Here is a 25,524-nt window from a genome sequence, read left to right on the forward strand (position 1 = left end):
TCTTCTACGTGGGAAAGTTCACCCTCTAAGGCCACATTTACTTTTTAGTATCTCTATCATAGTAGCCAAACTGTATCTTAATCCCAAGCTAAGGACTATAGGACTTGTCATGAATATAGTGACATATAAATTGTTTTACTAAGACAGGGTCTCACTACAAAGACTAGACAAGACTCAACACTGGAACTTGCCTATCCCAGTCACCTTGGGGACTGATACCTGCACTGTCACACCCAATAAAATGTTGAATTTAGCGAAGGAGAAAGAGCAGAAAGACAAAAGGAAAGCCATTGCAGAAACTGCAGCTATAGTCAAGTTATTGTGTAAAAAAGGATTAATTTAATTTTAAATCTGACCACACAGAAGACTCCCCACATCAATGATCAGGATAATACAAAAAACACGAGGGAAGAAGTATGTTTGTATTAAGATCTGTCAAGACTATCTGAAATGTGTTTTTAGTGCTTGAGCAAAAATTTGACATATCGCTCTCACTTGCATTAAAAAGTTAGTTTAAGTAACAGGAACAGATGAGATTGTGAACACAGAGTTAAAGGATAACCAGGAAAGGGTGCCTCTATCCTGTAAGAAAAATAAAGCAACAAGGAACACAAAGGCTTCCCAGGATGCCTTCCACTTAATCCTCAGTAGCTAGAGGGACACAAAGCCAGAGCTAGGATGTAGATGGGAGATCAAGTGCTCAACCTTTTCTTTTTTCCCCAAGAAAAATTTAGTATGGCTCATAACTTTGAAAAGTAAATTAATAAATTTGGGGTTTTGTTTGGTTATTTCTGTCACAAAAGACACCCTCCCCTGCCCTGTTGACTCAGCGGAACCTCCAGGTAACCTTGAATAACTAAAAACCAAAGTGAAGGAGCTGAGGAAAGTATCAGCTTCTCAGTATATCAGAGCTGCGAAATTAATCACAAAATATTTCTAACTGGCTAGATTTTCAGATCTGGCAGTCTCTTCCAAGAGAGATACAACAAGTGTTTTCTACTTCTCAAGGGGGAGGAGGCGGGAGTCAATTTTTTTTTCAAGAGCAGAAGAATCTAAGAGGAAAGGGTAGGGTCCTGCTCTTCCCAGGAACACTGCAAACTTGAACATTCTCCTTAAAAAAAAAAAATAATAGTCTTCTACGATGAAACCACCAGGCATAGCAATGACAGATCCAGAAATTTACGACTCTGTCGTGTATATATTTTGGTTTTGGTTGTGGCTAAGTGCATTATCACATATTCAATATGTGTAAATTCAAGGTGAAACTTCTCCACTCCGTTTCTGAAGGCCAGTTATGGGTGTATTGAAGTTCATTGAGTTGTACCGAGTTGAAGTTCGGTTAATTTTGGTGTGATATTTTTATTTATTATTTTTATTTATTTATTTGCAAGCTTTCTTATGATAGTTTGTAAAATAAAAAAAATGTGTAAAGAGGAATTTACACTAAACTTTCAGCGCACTTGAAACAAGGACAGGTTCTAAGTGAAGCAATCCTGTAAACCCGTAACTTGGGCAGTGGCGGCAGAAGGATCAGTTCAGGGCCAGCCTCAGCTACATACTTAGCTTGAATCGAATCTGGAGTATATGAGTTTTGTTTCACAACAAAAAAATTAGTGAAATTCTCCCCTCACTTTCCGTTTCTGCAGACCAACAGTTTCTGTTTCGTTTTGAGCCACTGAAAGAATGTTGGCCGTACACTTACGAATAAAACTCTCCCACAACCTGATGCCCACTGAAACCAAGGGATGTGACCATAAGTCTAAAGGGCTACTCCCACGAACTCTCGAGAAGGGCAATAAATAGTTCAGCAGTCAGTCCCTGGCAATTGACAAAAAAAGAAGGGTTCTCTATCGCCCCGGGGATCAATTGCTGAGATATCTCCCGCACCCTTCCATGACCGGCTTTTTCCGTTCCGAATCCCGCAGTCAACCTCCTTCAATCAGGAGAGGGATAGATCGATGGCGGAAATCTTCCCGCCGCAAACGCTGCCGAGAATTCTCGCAAACCCCGGAACCAAGGTTAAGGCATGAACGTCTCTAAAGAGCAGCAAGCCAAAGCCCGGGCTCGCCGCCGCCGCCACCCAAACCCGGGGAGGAGGCTGCGGCTGAGCAGAGCCCCTGCTAAGGAGGTCTCCCCATCCATCACTCCCGACAGTCCGGTCCCCGCGCGGGGTCTCCTAGAACCAGCCGCTACACACACTTCCAGGGCAGCAGGCCCGCCGCCAGCCACACACAAGATGGCAGCCCCGCACCTACCGAGTGAAGAGCCGCACCGCCACTCCAGCGAGGCCGCTCTCTAGACTGCGGAGAGCCCGATTGGCCACAGCAGGCAGCGTGAGACCCGCCGAAAGCGGCGCTGACCAATCAGGGAGCGGCGCTCTCCGAACAGCGCCTCGGGGCCACGGGACGCGCGTGTGGCGTCAGGGCACTGAGTGGCAGGAGCTGTAGCCAATGAGCGTCTGGCGAAGGCGGGCGCTGCGCACCGGCGGAGCTCGTTGTGGGTTCGCACCTGCCGGATAGATGGGAGGACGTCTCTTGGCGGGAGTGTCAGAGTGTCGCGGCGTGCGGGGCGCGCTGCGGGTCAGCCCGGCTGTCCCTGCGCGTGCGGGAGGCTCACAGTCCCGGTAGCTGAGGCGGCCCGGTTCCCGAGCAGCTCGGCTGTAACGGGCTGTGTGCTGCGGAGTGCAGCGTGAAACGCCGGAGCCGGACTCGGAGGGTGACTAAAGCCAGGTCCGTCCGTTCCACAGGTAAGATGGCACACGCCCCTAATAAATGAAATTGCTTACCGACTGAAGTCGATTGATGTCGTCGGAGCCACCGACGGGCTCCCCACCCACAGTCCGCGACAGAGTCCATGATTGACAGCTCTCAGGCGTGAGGAAACTTAGGGCGGTTCTCTTTATGTGAGTGAAGACCAAAGTGGGGAGCTTTGTTTACGTTTAGCCGCTCTAGGCTGCCACATGCGATCTGACATGCTTTCTACCCCAGAAGCTGTTTTCCCGTTATTACTGCTGTGTGGGTTAAATGGGAACCCATGGCGTAACTTAAAACCTGCCCGACCCCCGACTGACACGCGTAAATGTCATGCCTGTCAAGGAACCAACGGGGTAGTGGTAACTTAGCCTTCTTAGTTTAGAGCCTACTCCCCCTCCACACACACACTAATAGCCTGAAAAGTAAAAAGGAAACTTAGAGATCTAAGTAAAAGGGGATGTGTTTTCTACAAGATAAAAGCAGCACGAGACTGGAAAAGAGCCAAATTTGCAATTTGACTGCTAACCTGGTGGAGGTGGCTCACGCCTTTAATTCCACCCCTCCGGAGGCAGAGTCCACCTAAGAGTTCAAGGCCAGCTTGACCGAAAGACAAACAAAAATTCCTCAATGAACTGTTAGTCTTATCCCTGGAAGATGAGTCTGTGGTTTAAATTTTTTTCTTAACATTTCTGTTTTGCAAAGTTTTCCAGTGAATTATTGTTTTTTTTTTTTTCTAATGTAAATCAGTCCCTAGAGAGAGCTGCTTCTTCAGTTTCTTGTTTGCTACCTGGGAGCTCAGTCCAGCAGAGGATGACCTTGAACAACTGGGCCCCTGTCTCCACCCACCCTTTGCTGAGTTACTGGAACCACCCTGGAAGGCAGCTGGGCTGTGTCTCTTAGGGGTCCTTGGACACCTGTAGACTTAATTTACAATTGAAAGTTTGCTTGGCTAGAGGTACAGTTCCTGATTTATATTTACCTTTTAACATTTTGCATTTCTGATAAGTCTCATTACCAGTCTGCTACACACCCGTTTTTGATTAAGAGATTTTCTTTCAAGTTTCTAAGAACTGTTTCTTCTTTTGGTACGCGGAAGCGTCTCGTGATTGGTGGTGGCTGCGGAGCCTGTTCTAGGGTTTCACCTAGGTAATAGCCCTGGCTTGGATCCTGCACACCTTTGTAAATCCAGTGTGGTCAGGAAGATCAGAAGTTCAAAGCCACCTTGGTGTAGTAGCCAATTTAAGGCCAGCCTGTCTCAGAAAACAGAAAAAGTGTATTCTACTTGGCACTCAGTGGACAGCGGCTTATGTTTTCCATTTTTGAGAAATACTTAGGCATTATCACTTCATTATTTTTTCCCCATAATTTACCAACTGTGATTTTCTAGAGTACTAAATGGCTTTTCCCATGAGTCTTTGTTGTTTTTACCTAAACAGTTTATTGGAAGAAATGTTTTTATATCCACGAGACTTCATTGGCTATTTTCGGAATTGTGCATCTCCTCAGCCCTTTGAGGAGATCAAATACATTCACATTTGTCTTAGAAATATTTAACCCTGTTTAAGCACAACCCCAGCAGTTTCGTGAGCTTGTTACTTCTCATTTTCACGGTATAATCCTCTTCATGTATTTCGGAGCTCTCATCTCATGGGGAGGCTTCCTGTCATCCTTTTGTGTTACGATTTTGCTTGGCATATCTTGAGTGTTTCCTGTTTCATTTCCTCACAGTGGCCTCACAGCCTGTATCTGTTGAGAGTTCTCTTTTAGTTTTAAACATGACTGTACATAAGTTTAAAGTTTTCTCACGTTCCTCTGGTTTGTGATGTAGAAAAACCAGAAAAATTTATCATGTATTTACTGACATTGGGATAATTCAAAAAAACTGTATTAGTTCTCCCCTAAGGATACAATCAGAAAAATGCAAGAAAAAAAATCCAAAATATTTGTTCCAGTATGATGTATAACAGTTTAAAAAAATAAAGTTTAAATGAATGATACAGAACTTTATATTGCCAATTAATAATTTTAAAATATTTATTAAAACTTTTTATATGAATTATTATCCAAACTATATAAAGTGGCCATATAGTTATATAAGAATATTAATGAGGGGCAAAGAATAGATATTGTGAGCATGGAAAAAACATAAACACTGAAATCTAAATTTTGTTTTAGAATTCTAGTCTGAGAATAATGGTAACATTGAATTCTTCCTATATGTCAAATACTATTCTGTGTGATAATTTTATTCTCACAACAATATAATGAGGCAGATACCATTATTACTCCTAGTTTTTAAAGTTTTATGAAGTACTAAGAATAATAGTTTGTTGATTAGTAATGCAGTATAAGGTTAACTAACATGTTCAGCATGAGCAATGGGATTATGGGTGATTCTTCTCTATACTTTTCCTAATTTTGGTGTTTGGTAGTTTATTTTCAAGTTAACTTATATTCTTTTCATAATGCTTTGTATTATTCTTAAAGGTTCTTTGTTTTCCCTGCAGGATGTTTCATGCACTTGTGGACCAGAGCATAGGATTAATTTTCATATTTGAAAAGACAATGCCAGTGGTCCTGCTGCAGCTGCCAGTTTGGCATTGACGAAGATGCTGTGCCTGTCTTGCTTGGACTCGTCGTCATTCTGAAAGTCTTTTCAAGCACAGCTTCTGTTCCAAAACTCAAGTATCAAAGAATATTAGGTAATGGCATAGCAACACACTGAGTTCATAGAGACGCCATCTGGACTCCAGTATACTCTCCAATCAAAGTGGTTCTCTTGGTTCACTGAGTTTTGAAGAATTTTATGTACGAAACAGCAAAAGATGGGAGAAAGAAATGGTAGGTCATGGAGCGTGTTGTTATATCATGTCCAAATGTCTGTAGACAGTTTGTTCTAAACTGTGGACTCTCAGCGTTTTTACTCTCAGGCATGTCATTTTCCTTTCTACCCCCATTTGGTGTGTGTGTGGCCTATATATACATTGTGTGTAGAAGTCCACACTCATGGATGTCAAATGTCAGAAATGGGTTATCTTCCTGTGCTTACAATTCGCCTTTCTTCAGTGCACAGTGTTCGAACAATACAGGCCATTGTCAAGTCTTTCCCAACTTCTTGGGTGATCTCTTCTATGCAGTCCAGACTAGCCATGTCACCCTCAGAGTTGTGCTTCTCCTTCTTCTGCTGTTTGCCCAGTGCTGGGGTCCCAGGTGTGTGCCAGCACGCTTGGCTTCTAAGTGCTGGAAGGAAGGGGCTTATCTAATCACAACACAGTATGCTTAGACCTGAGTAGCCTTATCTAGAAAAATAAAGTTAGCATGACTCTTGTGTTGGAAATGGCTTGGCTAGATCATAAGAGGACAGTAACTAAAACTATCTAATCTTCAACCCCATAGAAGGCCTGAGAAGGGAGATAATATTACTTGAGCAGGCAGGAAGTACAATCAGGCAGCTTCCAAAGCGAACAATATATGACAGAGACAATCAGCTACCTGAGCAATCAGTCACCCAAAGTCTCATTTTGCAACGTTGAAGCAACCAACTTTGGCTAAGGCCTAGAGTAACTGGCAGACCATTTTCAGAGGCAGGAAAAATTTTTCAAAACTGTCTTATCCTGTCTTGGCAAGATTTGACAGTCCTGCTTATCCATTTCCAGACATCATGTAACTTGTCAGTGGTTGAGGCATTGTCAGTCCCTTGCCCAAAGACCAGTTTTGCCAAGAAGAAAACAAGGTGGAGTATTGTTTGGTGCTCAGCATTTTCTCAGGAATAGATTGGTGCTGTCAGAAGCAGTTGTGTCTCATGTCAACGGAACCCTAAGTTATTTAAATGCCATGTTCCACAGATCTTTGAAGTGGTTGAAGATTACCTATCTAGACAGAATACAGGCTCTATATATCTAAAGAACCTAATTGATCTGACCGTATATACAACAAACATGAACAACTATTGACCTGTAATAATTAATACCCGTATAACTTAAAGACTAAAATTTTATGTCAGAATATTAAATAACCTGTAAACAAATGTGCAACAAATGAGGACAATGACCTCAAAATGTAAACAATATATAAGTATCTTGATCAGAGGTAGGAGTAATATATAATGCAATATGAAAATATATCCTAAAAGTTGTATCAATTTACAAAATGTCCTAAACAGGGGTAATAACATACATATATAATCTGACAAATAACTTTGTGTAGATGTGCAAATAATGTAAACAAAAGTAACAAATATAATTTGAACTTGTATTAATATACAAAAACTATACCAATGTAAATTATCCATGAATAATAGCTCACAAGTATTCACTCTATTAGGCCCTTGGTGTCATCGCCCCTTCCTGGCCTGTAAGTACCATTTGCCATCCATTTTGCTCTCTCAAGTTTCTTTTGTTTCAAATCTTAAAAAACCTTGTAGCTATGCTATGGGGAATTACAAGTAGGCTTCATCTTGTGGAGTACGTATCAGAGAAATAGCACCCCTCTTGAGGCTACTTGGCAGTAGTTCTAATTAACCAGAGATCTGCTTTGGGAAATCAGAGGGCTCAGATTCTGCCTCCATTGTCAAACTTGTGCATTTAGGACTCAATTTTTATTAAGTATACGATTTATGTAACTAAATTAATACATCAATGTTCGCAGGGACTACTCAAGTGGCCTTTCCAGATTACAATTATTTCTTGTTTGCTTAAGATCCTAATAATGTTAAGTAATTTTATTTTGTTGTTGTTTAAGACAGAGTTCTACTGTGTAGCCTTGACAAGCCTGGAACTCAGAGGTCTGTCTGCCTTTGTGTTTGACATTTTAGGGTTTTCTGTTACATTTAAGTGTAAGGTAAATGTGAGATTTGGGTCTTGTTAACCTTGGTTACTTGTGTCACTTGTTTTCAACTTGAAAAACTTCAAGAAAAGTTTGGACTAAGATTTTAGCTTGCTGTATAGCAGAAACGACAGCCCTTAATTTATGTAAATCCCCTTGGAAAAACCAGGTAAAGTTAATATAAAATACTTTTAAAATTATTTTGTAAATATTTTAAGTGTAATTGTGAGAGACTGAGACATAGTGAGAGACTGAGATATAGTCAGAGTGACAAAGACGTAGTCAGAGAGACAGAGCCGTAGAGAGAGACAAAGTCATAGTGAGAGAGTGAGATAGAGACAGAGAGAGAGTGAGATAGAGATCGAGACAGAGTGGTCTTAAATGCAGGCATCTTTGGAGGTCAGAGGCATCAGAACCAAACTCAGGCCCTCTGGATGGGCAGTATGTACTCTTAACCACTAAGCTATCTCTCCAGCCCTGATGAAAGACGTTTTAAAAAGTTATTGTTAGACATTTTATGATTTCAACAGTCATTGAGATGTTTCTTTCTTTCTTTTTTTTTTTTCGAGACAGGGTTTCTCTGTGGTTTTGGAGCCTGTCCTGGAACTAGCTCTTGTAGACCAGGCTGGCCTTGAACTCACAGAGATCCGCCTGCCTTTGCCTCCCGAGTGCTGGGCTTAAAGGCGTGCGCCACCACCGCCCAGCTGAGATGTTTCTTTCTGAAATGATCTACTTCTACACATAGTGGAGGTTGTATCTTAGGAATGTTAAAGATGGATATTATCTGTACATATGCCCTACTATGATTCTAACCTGGAGTCATTCTTGTTTCCAGTTAAGAAATAGTGGCATTGCCGGGCGTTGGTGGCGCACGCCTTTAATCCCAGCACTCGGGAGGCAGAGGCAGGCGGATCTCTGTGAGTTCGAGACCAGCCTGGTCTACAGAGCTAGTTCCAGGACGGGCTCCAAAGCCACAGAGAAACCCTGTCTCGGAAAAAAAAAAAAAAAAAAAAAAAAAAAACAAACAAAAAAAAAGAAATGGTGGCATTGAAGTTTTTGATTTTTTTTTTTAAGATAAGCTGTCTTGTAGGCCATGCTTGTAGGCCATGTAGCCAAGGATGACCTTGAAATTTTTGTCCCTGCCTTTACCTCTTAAGGGGATTATAGGCTCTACTACCACCTAAAATTCAGGGCTTCATATGTGGCATGCAAGTACTCTCTACCCACTGAGTTATATCCCCAACACCACTTTCTGTTTTTGTTGTTTTTTGAGAAAGGGTCTCTCTGTGTAGCCTTAGCTGTCCTGGAACTTGTTCTATACACCTGGCTGGCCTGGAACTCATAGAGATCAATCTGCTTCTGCCTCCAGAGCACTGGCATTGAAGGCGTGCACCACCATAGGTAAGATACTTGATTCATATTCTGTATGTCTTCATAAGGAAATATGACCAATTTTTTTTTCCTCAAGAAAAGTGATAGACCAAGTTAATCTTAATCTTTGTTTAGAAATGAAGTAGATTTTTCTGTAACTTATGCCTTAGAGAAAGTGATGCATTTCTATTAAACTTACCACTTTTATTTTAGGTGATGCACGGACTTTCTGGCTGGAGCTACAAGATGATGGTAAAGTGGACTTTATGTTTGAAAAAGCACAAGATGTGCTGCAGTCTCTGAGGAAGAAGATAAAAGATGGCTCTGCCACCAATAAAGGTCTGGAAACGACCCTCTGGCACTTCCTGCTGGTGTTATATGTGACATGAAGTGTGACTCGACTTGAGTTTACCTACTTTGTATATGCTTTGCTTCTACAGACTTGCTTTTCACATACATCCCGTAAAAGAGGGTAAACTTGATTTTTGTAGATGATAGCTATTGAAAACACACACACACACACACACACACACACACGTGCAGTTCCCCCCCTTTAACCTCTTCCCTAGTAGCTGAAATCAGGCCACATTTTTCTCCTTTATTTATACTTCATATCTTTGAAGTGGAGGGGAAGGATGTTACATAGATAATACCTGCTTCTTGTATAAGTTTAGCATAAATAGGACAATCCAACAAAAATAGTCTTATCATTTAGACAGCTGGTCCATGTGGTCTATTCATGGTAGAAGGTGTGGTCAGCATGTGTAAGGCCCTAGGTCCTATGCCAGCATACAACAGCATAAATATTGCCTGTTTCAAACAGAACTTTCTGGACTAGTTTTATGAAAACAAACTTTTAGTTCTTGATTTTCCTATGTGTTTTCAACTCTAGTTGGTTGCAGAACGTTAGGCTCTAAACGTAAGCTCCTCCTCTAGCTCACGAGGATATAGTTGTAAAGCAAAGAGGTCCCCAGCTGTTGATGTTCTCACCAGCTGTAGCCCTTGATCTTAAAGAAAATCAGAAGATGGACTGGTAATGGGAGGATTTTTTTTCTTTTTTACAGTTTTGTTTATAAGTGGTAAGAGAAGAACTCATGTTTCTCTACCTATCCTGGAACAGTATTAAATTGTATGTGAAAAATGAAGTGCAACCAGCATATAAAATATATGTAGATTTAGCAAAGATACAGGTTAAAAGTTTCTTTGGGAAGGAACAGGTAAGGTATCTCTTGTCACTGCCAGAAGCCTTTTCTCTCACCTTGGGGTCTCTGCTATGCTATGCTGGCATTCCAGACTATGACAGTTCCACTGTTTGTTCATTTTTTTGTTGTTGTTGTTGTTTGTTTGTTTTTTATAAAAGAAACTTTCAATCCTTCATGGGTCAGATATATGTAAATTTGAAACAGTTCTATCACTTTTAGTTTATTCACCTAAATAGCTAACCTCCCAGCCTCATTTTTTTTTTTTTAAATTACAGATAATCATAAGGTTCTCTCAGGGGAGTCGTAAAGATTAAATGTAAATTGTTTAGTATTATAGCTGGTAACCTGAATAGAGGTGATGGTGATTGTGTTTATTCGTTTATTTTTTTTATTTTAACAGACTATGTCCAAGCAATGATTCTGGTAAATGAAGCAACTATAAGGAACAGTGCAACAAAGGGTATGTTCATTGCTTACTCCAATCCTAATATCTCTGTTTTTTCCTTGCCAATCTTAATCTGTCAAGTTAATTAAAGGTAACTTGAATTAACATAAAAGATTTGCATTGCTAAGTTTTATGAACCACAGTTTTCCTTTATGAAAAATCCTACCCCTCCAGAGATAGGGAACACAGTCATGCCAAGGGCCCAAGGCAAATAGAACTTTATTTCTTTTCTTCCTAAATGCCATGTAAAGAGGGCAGACAGATTTCTATAAACAGCACTGTTAGGAAGGTACATCCCATTATAGGTAAGTTGATGGCTAATTTTTTATTCATCTTGGTTTCAAACTACCAGTCTTTGAAGAGCCAAACATGTTTGGTTTTAAAAGATCAAAGATAACAAATGAAAACTATTCATAAGACTTCTGCCATCAGATGTGTGCATTTCCTGCAGCAAGCAAATTTCCAGTTTTATGTAGCTACCTTTGAGATGTGAGATGTCACATGTTAAGTTGTCAATGCCCCGAGTTTTATGTAGCTACCTGTGAGATGTCACATGTTAAGTTAGTCAATACCCCAAGTTTTATGTAGCTACCTGTGAGATGTCACATGTTAAGCAGTCAGTACCCCAAAACTGGCCCTTGAAATGTCAATCACATGCCCTAGGCCTCTGTTATTTCTGACTTGCCTGAAGATTGTTGTGGGGAAGGCTCCCCATAATACCCACCATAGGTTTAATAATTTGCTGGAGAGGTGGTTTAGTTGTTAAGAGTGCTTTCTGCTTTTTCAGAGGTCCTAAATTCAGTTTCCAGCACGCACACTGGACACCTCACATGCACCTGTAACTCCAGCTCCTGGGGCTCTGACACTCTACTCTGGCCTCTGTGGGCACCTGCACTTGTACATGTCCTCCTCCACACCATCCACACACAGACAGACATGCATGCACATCATATGAAAATAAATGTAAATCTCTTGAAATTTTTGCTGTAATTACTTAAAAAACTCAAGTAAATGCATTCTGTCCTCTTAACAGTTTATTATGAAAGTGTTACAAAGATTAACAGCCAGATGAGGAATGTGGGAGACATCTGGCAGAGCCTGAATGCAGGTACTCCAGCCTCAAGTTTTGGGAGTTATGAATGCTTTCACCAACCTAAAAGCCTCTGACCCACATTATGAAGAGCATTTGTGGGGATCTCATTACATAGGCATGAATGCGTGAATCACTGGCCACTCGCGATTGACTCTGTCTCCTGCCTTTCTTACTTCCTGCACTTGGTTCAGTCTGAAAATTACAACCCTGTAATTGTGCTTTTTTTCTGTCTTTCTAATGGAACAGCCACCATCTGAAGCTCTCTAGAGATTCTAGGTAGCAGTCACTTCACTAGCAAACGACAAACATTACCCTGGAGGGCCAAAGCCTTTTGGCAGTGTTTGGAAGTAAGAACAGAAGTTGTAATAGAAGATGCTGCTCTCACTGTCACGGGGGAAATCACAAGGACTGCAGTAATTCTATCAGGAACTAGGACAGACAAAATATATAATTCTTATTATGCCACATATATCAAGAGTAGAAAGCACAGTTTGAAGTTATTTTATCAGCTATCACCATTCCATAAATTTTAATCTATCATAACTTTGCTGTAAGTGTTGAAAGAGCATTTACCAAATCTTCATTTATACTGTTAAGTATTCTTAGCAGATTTTGCTGGGCTTTATTTTCCTATCAAAATTTGGAGCCTTAAAGTTTTTAACTATGAAAAAGTTGTCTAGCATGATGCAAGTGTATTTTGGGATTTTTTTTTCCCTCAGTATTTTCCATTCATTGCTAATATGTATTTTTAGGGTAGGTTTTCTTAGAAATTCTTTCTTTTCAGTATTCTTCAGTAGCATTTGTAGTTATAGGGGAAGAGTGTGCTTGCGTGTGTGCGTGTGTATGTGTATTGGAGCCTGTAAATTAAACTTGTAAAAGAATGTTTGCAGTCTAAAAGGTATGCAGATGTATTAATTCATTGTACATAGTGGTGGATACTCAATGTAGCTACAAGCTTTGAAAGCTGGGGTCATGTTAGTAGGGAAGGTGGACAGAAGGGCACTCTAGGGCAGGTGACTTCTTAGAAGAGAGTAGAGAACAGTGAAGAAGGTGTGACTTGAAAGGTGAATGAGCCCTGAGGAAAATAGATGGGAAGTACTATAGACTGTGATAGGGTCTGTATGGTTGTGGTGTGAGCATCCTGTGTTTTCATGTGATAGTCTTCTGGTTGGATCTTCAGGAAGAGGAGGTTATAGCTTTCCTTCTTTTCCTTTGAGGATCCCTGTTTTAGAATATTAAGGGGAGAGAAAACCTTTTCCTGCATGTGTTGATTCTCAGATATTTCAGCTCAGAGCAGTCCTTTCGCTACTTCCGGGAGCACCTCTGTGTCTTTCATAATGAACACACCCTTAAGGGACTGCAGTAGTTTTACAGGAGAGGAAATGGCGACAAGGAATTAATCCTAAGAGATATTTGTTTTCCTCTCTAAAGCATTTTATTTTCAACTCAGTTTGGAGTCATTGTCAATAGAAATACTATATCATAATTCTAGGTTTTATATAGTCTGTTCACCTGAATTGGAACAGTTTTATCAGAACAAAAATATATCTATTTGCCAGTATAGAAAAACAAAAAGACTTGGTGTTGAGGTCAAAACAAGCCCTTAGAGATCTAGTCTGTACTCCCTAGATACTGATTAAGCCACTAGTTGCCCTTTCTTCCCTTGCTTAGTTACAACTTTAATCACTTGTTTCCCGGTTTAAAAAAAAAAAAAAAAAAGAACAAGCAAAAAATAGACTTGGGTAAAAAAAAAAAATAAGAAATTACAAATAGATCAAAAGAGTTAGTCACATGCATTAAACCCTTTCTCAAACAAAAGGAAACAAAAGTTACCCAAACTTAACGCTTTTTGACCTATTTGTCTATAAAATATAAGCAGAATTACCAGCACTTGATATTTGCCTGGAATAACTTACTTTGATTAAGTTGATATCAAACTCATTCTCCAGGAGTACTTTCTTCAAAGGTTTTAAATTTATATTGAATTTATTTTCTTGGTACTTTTGAAAATATCTACAATCTTATTGCCGAGTCTCAAAAATCTTAGTATCTTTGGAAATGTTAGTGTTCCGTATGATCATGATTTCTAATCAGTGAAGACACTGTTTGGCTGTTTTAGTGAATGATTTTTAACTCTGTGTTTGTTTTGCTCATTACTTTTTCCATGTAGATCATATACCTGTGACTCAGACTGAGCAGGAACACAGATCAAATGCATTTCCCTCCGCATCATGTGAGAGCTTTCCTGAGGACTGTACCACTCTGTATGTATATTACCCGTGTTACTGCCCCCTTAGTATGCTATTTCCTAAATATCGCTAGGGAATGACCTCCTTCTCTAAAATTTAGCTTAAGATGTCTGTGTTTTGTGAATCGACTGAAATCTGCCAAATCACCTTTGAGAAAACCCTTACATTTGGAGTATTAAAACTGCCTCCAGTGTCAGCTCAGCGTTGACAGCGCCTGTAAGAGTGACAGGTGTGAGGAGAAACCTGGCTGCTTTACCCCAGAGTTCAGTGAGCGTTCCTTAGCTCTCAGGAGACTTAGGCAGAGCAGATCTAACACCTGACAGACTAGGTAAGGCCTGCAGCACAGCCTCCTGTCATTGTGGTGAAGCTCCTGGTGTGTTGCTCTGATCTGACCCTTTCAGCTATAGAGTTAACGCTGGCCCTTGTAAATAATTCTTAAGAACTCTGGTCTGTGATGATTGTAGATAAACACTGTTACATGTGATTTGTATAGTTCTATGGACGGTAGAACTGTCTTGTGGGATTTTGTTGTTTTGTTTTTCCAAACAAGGTCTCACTAAGAGCTAAGACTGTCCTTGAATTGGGACCTTAACCTACCAGTTGAGAAGTCAGTGTAGTTTAAGTCTCAAAATAATTTAATATGCTCTTACACAAATCTAAGTTCACATTTCTTATAACTCCCCTCACTGACTTTTAGTAGCTCACAAAACTTATTATTATTAGAAGTGATAACCCAATATACAGCCTAAAACCTTGTTAGTTTTTCAACACAGACCCAGCCATTCTAATATAAGATTTCTTTTTTTCACAAAAATTTCTGCCCAACAGGCTGCCATCCAGTTTCTGTTAGGCAATAACATATTTTTAAGGATACATTTTGTTTTTTAATTATGTGTATACATGCGTGGATATGTACACATGTGAGGGCAGGTATGTTGGGGACACCAGCCTTGTCAGAAATACCTCAGAAATAATAGCAAAGAGGAAGAAGGACATGAATAAAACAGTAAAACAGAAAGCAAAGGATAGATAGTATCTGGAGGGAGTTCCAGTGAATACTGTAATTTTTTTTAAATGCATTTTTATACCCCATTCCAAAAGGGGGAAGGCAACAAAAGACTTCTTTAACATGATACAAAGGACAACTTGGCCAATTAATTGCTTCACTACTTTGAGACATTAAGTCATTAGCATTCTGTTTCGGTAGACCAAATACACTGAAGGCAGCCGTTCTCTCCTGTTACAAAAGAAGGAGCAGAAGTATGCTTGCTTATCCTGATCACCTGTCAGGATGGAGTGGATCTACCTGTATGCGCCATCTTAATGTCAAAAGAACCAAGTAACCACATCCTGGGTCAGGAGTGTACCCCTGGTCTTGCAAGCTATTAAAGCCAGTGAGGGAATTATAAAAAGTGTGAAAACTGAGACCTCCGTTCAAGAGGGGTCCAGTCCTCTGGGACTGGAGTTACAGGCAGTTGTTAGCTACCTAGCATGGAACTGAGCCATCTTCAGCCCCAAGCAATTATATTTTAAACCTAAATTTAAGCTTTGGTTTATTTCTGGTAAACTTTACCTTTTGGACAAGTTCATTATAACAGCATACCAGAAAGCTTTTAATTTTAGACTTGTTTGTAATGCTCTTTGTCTTTCTAACTTTTCTTGTATAAATACTTTTTGAACCTTTTGTTATGATCACTGAAAATATATTGAAGTGTGGCCAAAGCCAAAACCCTCTTGCTTACTTACTATATCAGAGACTCTTTTTTATCCCTTTTCAGAAAGATCTGTTCAAACAACTTTAAATTTGCTTCACTCGGTCACTGTCTTACATACATGTCTCTTGCATGGCTGTCATGCGAAACGGAAGTTTACTGCTCTAGAATTCTGTAATAACATCACACTCTCTTAAAACTTGCATACATACACACATAGAGTCTTCTGATTGACCTAGAGTTTTCTGACTTAACTGTTGGTTGACAACAACTAGTGTTGGCTTCTTTTTAAATTCTAAATACTTAGAAGTCATGTGCTTGGTGCCCTCTTCTAGCAAATCAGGGTAGCATTTTCTCTATTTTGTTCTTTAGTATTTGAAGTGCTTTCCCCCCCCCCCGCCCCCCCCCCCAAAAAAAACCTCTGGAGTTGAATATAGAGACCTTGATACTTTTAATACAGTCAAATTCTATTAATTCTTATAATTGTTAGACCCTCAGTTCCTTTCCATTTGTGTCTGATCTTCATAACCTGAGAGCCATATTTAACAGGTGAAAATGGTAGCAACAAATGGATAGAGACTCTTCATTCTGTTATGTGCCATGTTTCTCCTAATATTAATTTCTTGTCCTAAGCCTAGGATTAATTTTTAAAATTTTTCATTTGCACTTTTGAAAGCCTCAATTGTTATCAGATTTGGTCTTAACAGTACCTTCCTTACAGATTTAGACCAGCATTTTTGCTCATAACCGATCATCCTTCCTTTGTCATATTCTTTTAAAATTTCAGTGGGTCATAGAGCGCATAACTGTCATCTGAGCATTGAGGAGGCAGAAGTAGGAGAATCACTGTGAGTTCAAGGCTGTTAGTGAGTTCTAGTCCAGTGAGGTCTCCACTGGGAGACCTTGTTGATCGATTAACTGATTGATAGGTAGGTAGGTAGGTAAGCTTCCCAGAGACATTCGATTAGCCATGCTCGTGATTTCACACTCAAAACTTCATTTCTGTACTTCTGAGAGCTCTCGAACTGGGCTGTCACTCAGAAATAAGACCCAAGTTTGCAATCTGGAGAGATCTTTCCAGATGAAAGTACATGTCTAATTAGACTCATAATTTTTTTCTTTGTGTTAAGAATTCCAAAGCTCACTCTTGACTAGAATTCTGCTTCTTTCTTTCTTTTTTATTTTTTTCAAGACAGGCTTTCTCTGTGTAGCTTGACTCTTCTGGACTGCTCTGTAGACCAAGTGACCTTGAACTCAGCAACCTGCCTGCCTCTGTGTCTCCTGAGTCCTGGAATTTTTAAAGGGAAGTGCCATCACTCTAGAAACTAGAGTAATTTTAAAATAATTCCATTTGGATTTCCCCTGGAGGTTATGGGGGTATTTTGTTTAGGGGTGTGTATGTATGTGTATTTTGTTTGGTTAGTGTGTTTAGTTTTTGTTTTTCTTTCAGTAGTTAAACTCCTTAATGGATAGTAGTCACATAGGCAGACTAATAAGCTACATGGTTGATTCTCAGCCCCTGAATTGCTCAAAATAAACAATATATCCATGTCATAGTGGCAAAATCAAGTATGAAAGTCTTAGGGGTAGGCGGTAGACTTTCAGCATTTCGGTTTTGAGTTTAATTGGATTTCCATTCCATATAGGCGATATTTCAAATTGGTAAATGTAGTAAAACGTTTAATTTTTTTAAAGGCTCTCTCCTTTTATGAAAACCAGTTTAATTTATTTTTCTTAGTCAAGTGCTTTGGTTTATCAAGAGCATTTTGGTAGAACTTATTAGGTGCAGTTCTGGCCATCACATAGTGACAATGAACTTGCAGGTGCTAAAACACATGGGTATAAATATAAATCCCTTGGTTTCTATTAGATGAGCACATGAATCTGGCAGATTAACTTTTATATATGGATATACACGTGCATACCTGCATACATTCACAAACGCCCAGAGTGTGGCACAGCAAGCAGTGTAGGCACTAAATTGGAACCAGGAAATGGGTGCTGAGATGTTGCTTCCTTGTTCCTGGTTCTTGTTGCCACAGTATTTTATATAGCTGCCCAACTAAACTCTTACGATCCTAATTTCATGTGTTACTTCATGATGTATTTTTAATTTATATCTTGAGAGATTATTTTAGATATTTAATGATTGTATGTTCCTAGTGGCTGCTCAGCCTACTTTCTTATAGAACCCAGGGCCACCAGCCCAGAGGTAGCCCAACTCACAATGAGTTGGGCCCTTCCCCATCAATTACAAATTTAAAAAAGGCCTTACAGGCTCTCGAGTGCAACCCAATCTTACGAAGGCATTTTCTCATTTGAGGTTCCTTCCTCCGCTGACATAAAACTAGGTAGCACAGTTTATTAAATTATAAATTCCATTCATTCTTAATCACATTAAAAGTCAGCCTGACACTTGCTGCCATATAGCCCAATTATTTTGGATATTAGTACATAGGAGAGGAGGCATCAAACACTATACTAGTTAAGTACCAGGATAACTCAAAAGAGTTAGGAGATTTCTTCTTTGTAAAATAATTTCAGCCAGTGAGATGACTCAGGAGGGAAGTACACTTGTCTCAAACCTGACAATCTGAATTTAATCCTTGGAATTCACAGGATGGAAAGAGAGGACAGACTCCCAAAAGTAGTCCTCTGACTCCACATGTACACACAATAAACAAATACATGTAAAAAGACAAGTGTTTAACCACCACAGCCCAGAGAAGCCCGTAATAAAGATGTATTGGTTCAATTGCAAGTCTGTGTCCTCCATAACACAAGCAGGACCAATAAGGCGCCTCCCATCTAGTGGTGAGGACAGTGTTCTGGTTTGAAAGTTGTAGGGCGTGAAGAAGCAATAGTCTTATAAAATGTAGCTGTAAAAGTTTTCACGCACTTTAAATGATGACAGGGCCTACGTGAAGCAATCCTGACAGTTTGGCTGAGACCCAAACTCCACTTAACAGTCTTTGCATCTGGAAGAGTGACACCAGTGCCGGGGACTCATTCCTTCCTGCCCTCCTCCCCCACAAAATTTTGAACTTGAATCTTAGTTTCTAGGACCACCAACTAACTTACATTATTGTAGATAGAGAATTGAATTAAATATCGTCACCACTAGGTGGCATTAGCTAATTTCCAAAATGTGACAAATGACATGGAAGAAGTGACAAAATTCAATTTTAACAGATATTATAAAACGAAGGGGAAGATGCACTGATACTACGCTAAAGGAAAAAAAAGTACTAGAAGCATGAAGTTTGGGTTTGGACAAATAGGTGATGTGGGTCAGTAAAAAAATACAACTTTGTTAGAAACACCTGCTGAACTGTTTTGGGCAAAAAGATGTGATGACAGAAGCTTACCTTAAACTATTTCAGAAGAACGTGGGTGGGCAGGAGAAAAAAAGAATAGAATAAATTAAGTTAAAAGGTCTATAATTAGTAAAGTCCATTGCCAACGATCAAAGTTAAAGGTTGGTACAGCCATGTTAGTGAGACTTCAATTAATAGTTACTGACAGTAAAGAAAGAACTAAATTCCAATCTTTATTGTGTAGGAGTGACTGGGCATCTAACAGGGTTATGATTAGAGAGTAATTTGGGTTCACGTAAGCACTTAGGAATGTTTGGTTGGTGTGAGTGATTAGAACAGCTGTGTCTATTAGTTAACATTTAACATTATTTTTTTTTAAAAATTTATTTATTGTATTACAGTATTCTGCCTACAGGCATGCCTGCAGGCCAGAAGAGGGCAACAGATCTCATTACAGATGGTTGTAAACCACCATGTGGTTGCTGGGAATTGAACTCAGAACCTTTAGATGAGCAGGCAATGCTCTTAACCACTGAGCCATCTCTCTAGCCCCCTAACGTTATTATCAAAGTGAGGATGTAGTGAATTGCTCGAGCCCATGACTACCATGCACAAGGTCTGCTATCTTTAGCTCAGAACAAAATACCATTGACATTGAAGTTAGAATTCCATTCTCCTTCAGAAACTGGAAGACTGATGACCTCAGAATTACTTTTGTTCTCCCAAAGCATTGTTTTCATGTCTTTGAGAAAGAAAATTTTGTGTTAAGAGACACATACATAGTAAACTGGAAGGAATAGGAAATTCATGACTATTAGCTCCTAATAGTCCTCTGAGAAGGTGTGGAGAAGACTGGTAGTATATCTTCCCATCGTTATATCCTGGAACAACTTTACATTCTCCTGGTAGTATGGACCTTCCTCAGGAAGAATTTGGGTTTTGTTAGTGTTGTTTTGTTTGTACCATTCTGTATAACCAACCCAAAACCTATGCATGCATGCTAAGGTGTAGTGTATCTCTGAGCTGCAATCCCAGTCCCTCGGGCTTTTTAAAGGAAGGCATGGAACATCATGGGTGTGTATCCTTATGCTTACTAGAAATTATGCCAGAGTTTAGTTATTCTAGTGCAGAAGTTTTGATAATGTCCTTATTTGCTAAGATATCTGTAGTTCTCAAAGAGACATTTGGGTCTCTATAAGAAAATATATTCTTGGGGGCCGGAGAGATGGCTCAGTGGTTAAGAGCATTGCCTGCTCTTCCAAAGGTCCTGAGTTCAATTCCCAGCAACCACATGGTGGCTCACAACCATCTGTAAAGAGGTCTGGCGCCCTCTTCTGGCCTTCAGGCATACAGACAGAATATTGTATACATAATAAATAAATAAGTAAATATTTTTTAAAAAAAAAAAGAAAATATATTCTTGTATGTGTTTGATTATTTTTATTAATCAAGATTTTGTTGTTGTTTATGTGTATTCCTATTGACTAGTAATTCCTCTAAAGGGATGCAAGAATAATCAGGAACTTGGTCAAGGATTTATGTCTGAAGATGCTCATCAAAGCACTTACACAGAGACAAATTGAAAATAGTTCCAACATTCAAAGATTTACAAACAAGTGGTAGTGTATTGTTTTATCCATTAGACTGTAATCCAGAAACAGAGACCCCCTTCATTGATGAAACTGTGTATATAAGCAGTTGAAGGAACTTGTCCCCTGAGGAAAAATTGGCAATATTAACAAAATTGTTATACAGTAGTATAATGTGATTGACTAACAGGAATGACAGGAACAGCTGTACACCATGAAGTTGCTTCACATGCCACTGGTCATCGACTGATGTGTAACCTCAGAAAGTTCAGTGTGTTTCAGTGTCTAGTACATACTAAGATGCAGGTGTTTGGGACAAAATAAAATACCTATTTTAATGTATAATGACACTTAATGAAATAAAATTCAAGTTCTTTGAAGAAATTTAAAAATTGGGTTCAAAATACAAGAACTTTCTTTTTATACTTCTTCCCCTTAAATTGAATACTATCTTTTTTTTTGCCAGTTTGCTATTATTCTCAGAGTATCAATATGATTGGCAGCTGGATTACATATTATGGGGAAAAATTCAGCTAAACAGTTGCTGAATGAAGGCACTAAAAGGAATCTTAACAAATTGTCTTAGCTACCTTAGTTTGACGAGGCAAAGGTGTGACAAGTCCTACGTGAAGAAATGCTGCTCCCAGCTTGTGAACAAGGGCAGGCTCTCAGTGTGTATGTCAGAGCCTAGGAGAAAGACACAGCTAGCTCCAGCTCCCTGGAATAGTCTTAAGTTACACCTCATCTTTGAATGCCTCAAGGATGTATGAAATGTTTCAGAGTCTAGATTATCTTCCTGCTGTCCAAGAAGATATAGTAAGGCAATTGCCACCTTAGTCTGCGTTTTAAAAACTGAAGCAGGACTGTGACTTTGAGATACTGATGATTAACTTACTCTAATAGGTCTCCAGGACAGAAAGCACTCCCGCCTGCGAACAGTAAGGCTGCAGACCTGGGGGAGAAGGAATGCCCTTTGAGCGTATCTTTCCAGAGCCACATCTGCTCCAGTGCTTGTCTGATGGAAACACCGCTGTCCTTGAAGGGAGAAAACCCTCTGCAGCGACCAATCAGATGTCACTTCCAAAGACGGCACGCAAAGACAAACTCTCATTCTTCTGCCCTCCACGTGAATTATAAAACGCCCTGTGGACGGAGCCTACGGAACATGGAGGAAGTTTTCCATTACCTCATTGAGACAGAGTGTACCTTTTTATTCACAGACAACTTTTCCTTCAATACGTACGTTCAGTTGACTCGGAATCACCCAAAGCAAGATGAAATTGTTTCTGATGTGGATATTAGTAACGGAATGGAACCAGTGCCGATTTCCTTCTGTAATGAAGTAGACAGTAGGAAACTCCCACAGTTTAAGTACAGAAGGACAGTGTGGCCCAGAGCATGTTATCTAAACTCTTCCGGCATGTTTTCTGTTTCATGTGACTGTTCTGAGGGCTGCATAGACATGTAAGTAGAAGAACGTGATGTTACAGACAATCCACACCTAGACACATTTGTCTAGTCTTACTGTGTTCCTGGTTGTCATTTTGTCTGTCTAAAACCTGTGCACAAATTGTCTAAAATAGATGAAAAGATAACATTTCATTTATTATAACTGCCAAAAATGGTAATTTGAAATTTATTTTCTCTAAGGATGAGTATTTCCTTTTATGTGGTAATTTAGTTATAATAGCAATTGCAGTGCTGTTTTTTTTGAGTATCACGCATGCCCAGACTCTTGAAATACATTCATTCTCTTTGTCACCACACCAACCTGTGTGTTAGGTGATGTATTTCTATCACACAGATAAGGAATAGGTCTATGAAACAGATTCAAAGAGGTCACAGCAAACAAGTAGGAGAGGCAGTATTTGAACATTTATTCCTAATTTCTATGTCATTTGTTATATTTTACTTTTACACATTAAGTATCATTGCTGGCTAATTTTTTAGAATGCCAGTGTGCTCCCAGCTTCTACTCTTTAACCATTGTATTGGCATTCCATCAAGAAAATGAAAACATGTTCTGATACGTCAAGACCTTGAGAAACATTCTTTTAAAGATGTGTAATTCATATGCATCTGTAGGTTTGCAGGTAATAGGGTAGATATGTGTTATATGTATAGTTATCTCTCTTCAAATTATCTACCTATACTAAGTAAAAGAGAAAGGGAAGTTATTTTAATATTATTTTTCCATTATTAGCTGAGAGGTACATTCAAGGACCCCTGAGTGTTTAAATTTTTGTATTAGTAACAAAGTCTGTTCATTTGTATTTCCCGTATGTACCCTGAAGCACTACAGGTATCTTGATCTGATAATCCCTATGGTCGTTTAGTGACTGACTGACTGATAAGCCATGGGGTCTGCCTGTCATTTTTCATTTCATATTGGAAAGATGATGAAGACTATCTACACTACAGCAGTTCCTTTACTGTAGCTTCAGTTCCTATGGTCAACTGTAGTCTAGAATTACTGTGCTGGAGGGTTGTTTCAGAGATTAAGAGCACTGACTGCTCTTCCAGAGGACCCAGGTTCAATGCCCAACACCCACATATCAATTCACATCCAGTACCAAGGGATCCACTATCCTCCCTGGGCAGCAAGCATCAGGCACACAAATGGTGCACAGATAATAATAATAATAATCAATAATCATTTTGTGGAGAATTCTACGTACACTCATTTCATAAGTTTTAAACTACATGCTGTGTGGAGTCATGTGATGGAATGCCCCACTTCATCCCCCCTGCAATGTGAATCATCTCTTTATCCACACTGTTCATGACCTGCCAGGTAGTCACTTAACAGCCACATTGATCATCAGATCAAGTGTCATACTTGCAATATATCCAAGTAAGACTTATTTTCCTTAATAGTGGCTCCAAAAGACACAAGTAATAATTAACATGCAGGAAAATAAAGCATGCAAGGACAGATTAATTCTGGCATCATGTGGCAATGTTTCAGACTATTGAGAAAAGCACAAATAAATAGACTTTGGTACTAATATAAGACTTTAAGCATTCAGAGGTCCTTGAATATACCTCTCAGCTAATGAGGGAACAACTATTAAAATAACCTATGATAGACAAGCAGAACTACAGCTTTCAACAAATGAGTATTTGCTGGATAAAATGTCCATTTTGAAAAATTAAAACCCATATAACTAAATATCTGTTGCATGGTCAGATAGCTCAGTGCAGTTGATATTAGTTGTAATAAGCTTTTTGTTGTTATTATTATTCATATTGTGTCTAGAGGAGTTTCCATATAATCCTTGAGCAAAAGCCGTCTTATAAATAAAAGTATACCATTTTTTTTATGTCATTTACACTTTTACCGAGTCTCATAACTTGGTGATTTTTTTTTTTATTCTGACTTCTCTACTGCCTTTCTTTTAGACAAAAATGTGCATGTCTTCAGTTGACAGCAAAGAATGCCAAAGCATGTTCCTTGTCGCCTGATGGAGTATGTACTGGATATAATTATAAAAGACTGCAGAGACTTATACCTACTGGGTGAGGAACCTTAGAGATTTGTTGCAGGGTGCATGTCTGTGGAGGATGGTACTTTTGTAAGTTGTGTGCATGGTGCGGTCATCTTTGTGCCTGTGTGTGTACACACTGGGAGTCAGAGGTCAAAGTCCAGCATCTTCCTCAGTCACTGTCTACCTTATTTTTTTTTCTTATACGTTCTCTTTCTGAGACAGGAGCTTCCAACTTTGGCTAGACTGGCTGTCCAGCAGGCCCCAAGGTCCTACCTGCCTCTGCTGCCCTCCCCACACCTGGGGTTGCATATGGTCTCTACCGTGTCCAGCTTGTATAAGAGTTCTGAGCAGCCAGGCAGTGGTGGCGCATGCCTTTAATCCCAGCACTCAGGAGGCAGAGGCAGGCGGATCTCTGGGAGTTCGAGGCCAGCCTGGTCTACAGAGCTAGTTCCGGGACTGGCACCAAAGCTACAGAGAAACCCTGTCTCAAATAACCAAAAAAAAAAAAGAGTTCTGAGCAGCTGAACTCAGGGCCTCATGCTTCCATAGCAAGCATTTTAACTGCTGGCTCATCTCCCAGGCCCAGAGAGTACTGGCTTTCAATATGGTCTACAGGCTTACAGGTTTTGTTTATATTTGTTTCTCATACTAAAAATTTAAATTACTGATAGTAGCTTAAAAGCATTGTATATTCTTAGAACTGGAACTCAGATGCCACACATATATCAAAATATATAACACTCATCTGCTTCAAGCCTAGGTCCTCAGGAAATGAGTGAGTCTGAGTTGTCAATTTTCCCATTAAAACTTACACCTCCAGCACATGGGAGGCAGAGGCTGGATGATACTGAGTTCAAAACTAGCCTGAGCTACATAGAGAAGCTGTTTCAAAAACAAATGAAGGGGCTGAGGAGCTAACTCAGTGGGAAATAGCATGAGGACATGGGCTCAAATACCCAGAACTTAGATAAAAAGCTATACATGCCTATAACCACAGTGCTATTCAAGGTTCAAGATATAGGTCCTCTGGGACTTGCTGGCCCTAGCGTGGCTTCAGGTTCAGTGAAGAGATCCTGTCTATAGGGACCAATGCAGACAGTGGTAGAGCAGGACACCTGACATCCTTCTCTGGCTTCTGTGGTTGCATGGCTGTGTGCAACACACGCATGAGCATGACCACACACACATACATACACACATGCACGCACATACACTAATATATATTTATTAAAAAGAAGAATGAAGGAAACTAATTTGTCAGTCGATAATTTTCAGTCTATCAAAATTGATGCTAAGTAATAAAACAGAACTAGAATTAGAAGAGTTTCATCCTATAAATTTCCTTTACACATTTAAAAAGCTAACATTTCCTGTGTGCTGAGCACCATGTTACATATCTGGGAAATATTGTGATGTTGAAACAGTCCTGTAGGTTAAGCTCTATTATATAAACTTCTCATTTGAGGTTGGAAAGATGCCTC

The 25,524-nt window shown here is 39.6% G+C and overlaps 2 protein-coding genes across 6 annotated transcripts in view; one reads left to right on the plus strand and one right to left on the minus strand.

Moving 5' to 3' along the window:
* Positions 1–2,376, minus strand: part of Cab39l (calcium binding protein 39 like) — a 103,743-nt gene extending 101,367 nt beyond the window's left edge. For all 4 annotated transcript variants that reach the window (XM_041633816.1, XM_041633817.1, XM_041633820.1 and 1 more), the window contains exon 1: positions 2,256–2,376. The gene's annotated coding sequence lies outside the window, so the exon portion shown is untranslated. The remainder of the gene's footprint in view (positions 1–2,255) is intronic.
* Positions 2,377–2,413: 37 nt separating this feature from the next.
* The window catches only part of LOC121434852 (histone-lysine N-methyltransferase SETDB2-like), a 65,963-nt gene continuing 42,852 nt past the window's right edge, over positions 2,414–25,524 (plus strand). For both annotated transcript variants that reach the window (XM_041633815.1, XM_041633813.1), the window contains exons 1-7: positions 2,414–2,746; positions 5,261–5,594; positions 9,162–9,287; positions 10,551–10,610; positions 13,859–13,952; positions 21,459–22,019; positions 23,958–24,074. In XM_041633815.1, the coding sequence (XP_041489749.1) occupies positions 5,579–5,594; positions 9,162–9,287; positions 10,551–10,610; positions 13,859–13,952; positions 21,459–22,019; positions 23,958–24,074 (974 nt within the window). In that variant the 5' untranslated portion in view covers positions 2,414–2,746; positions 5,261–5,578. The remainder of the gene's footprint in view (positions 2,747–5,260; positions 5,595–9,161; positions 9,288–10,550; positions 10,611–13,858; positions 13,953–21,458; positions 22,020–23,957; positions 24,075–25,524) is intronic.

Source organism: Microtus oregoni, unplaced genomic scaffold (genome assembly GCF_018167655.1).
Source record: "Microtus oregoni isolate MIOR12 unplaced genomic scaffold, Mior012 000045F_ref0000178, whole genome shotgun sequence".
NCBI classification, from domain to species: Eukaryota; Metazoa; Chordata; class Mammalia; order Rodentia; family Cricetidae; genus Microtus; species Microtus oregoni.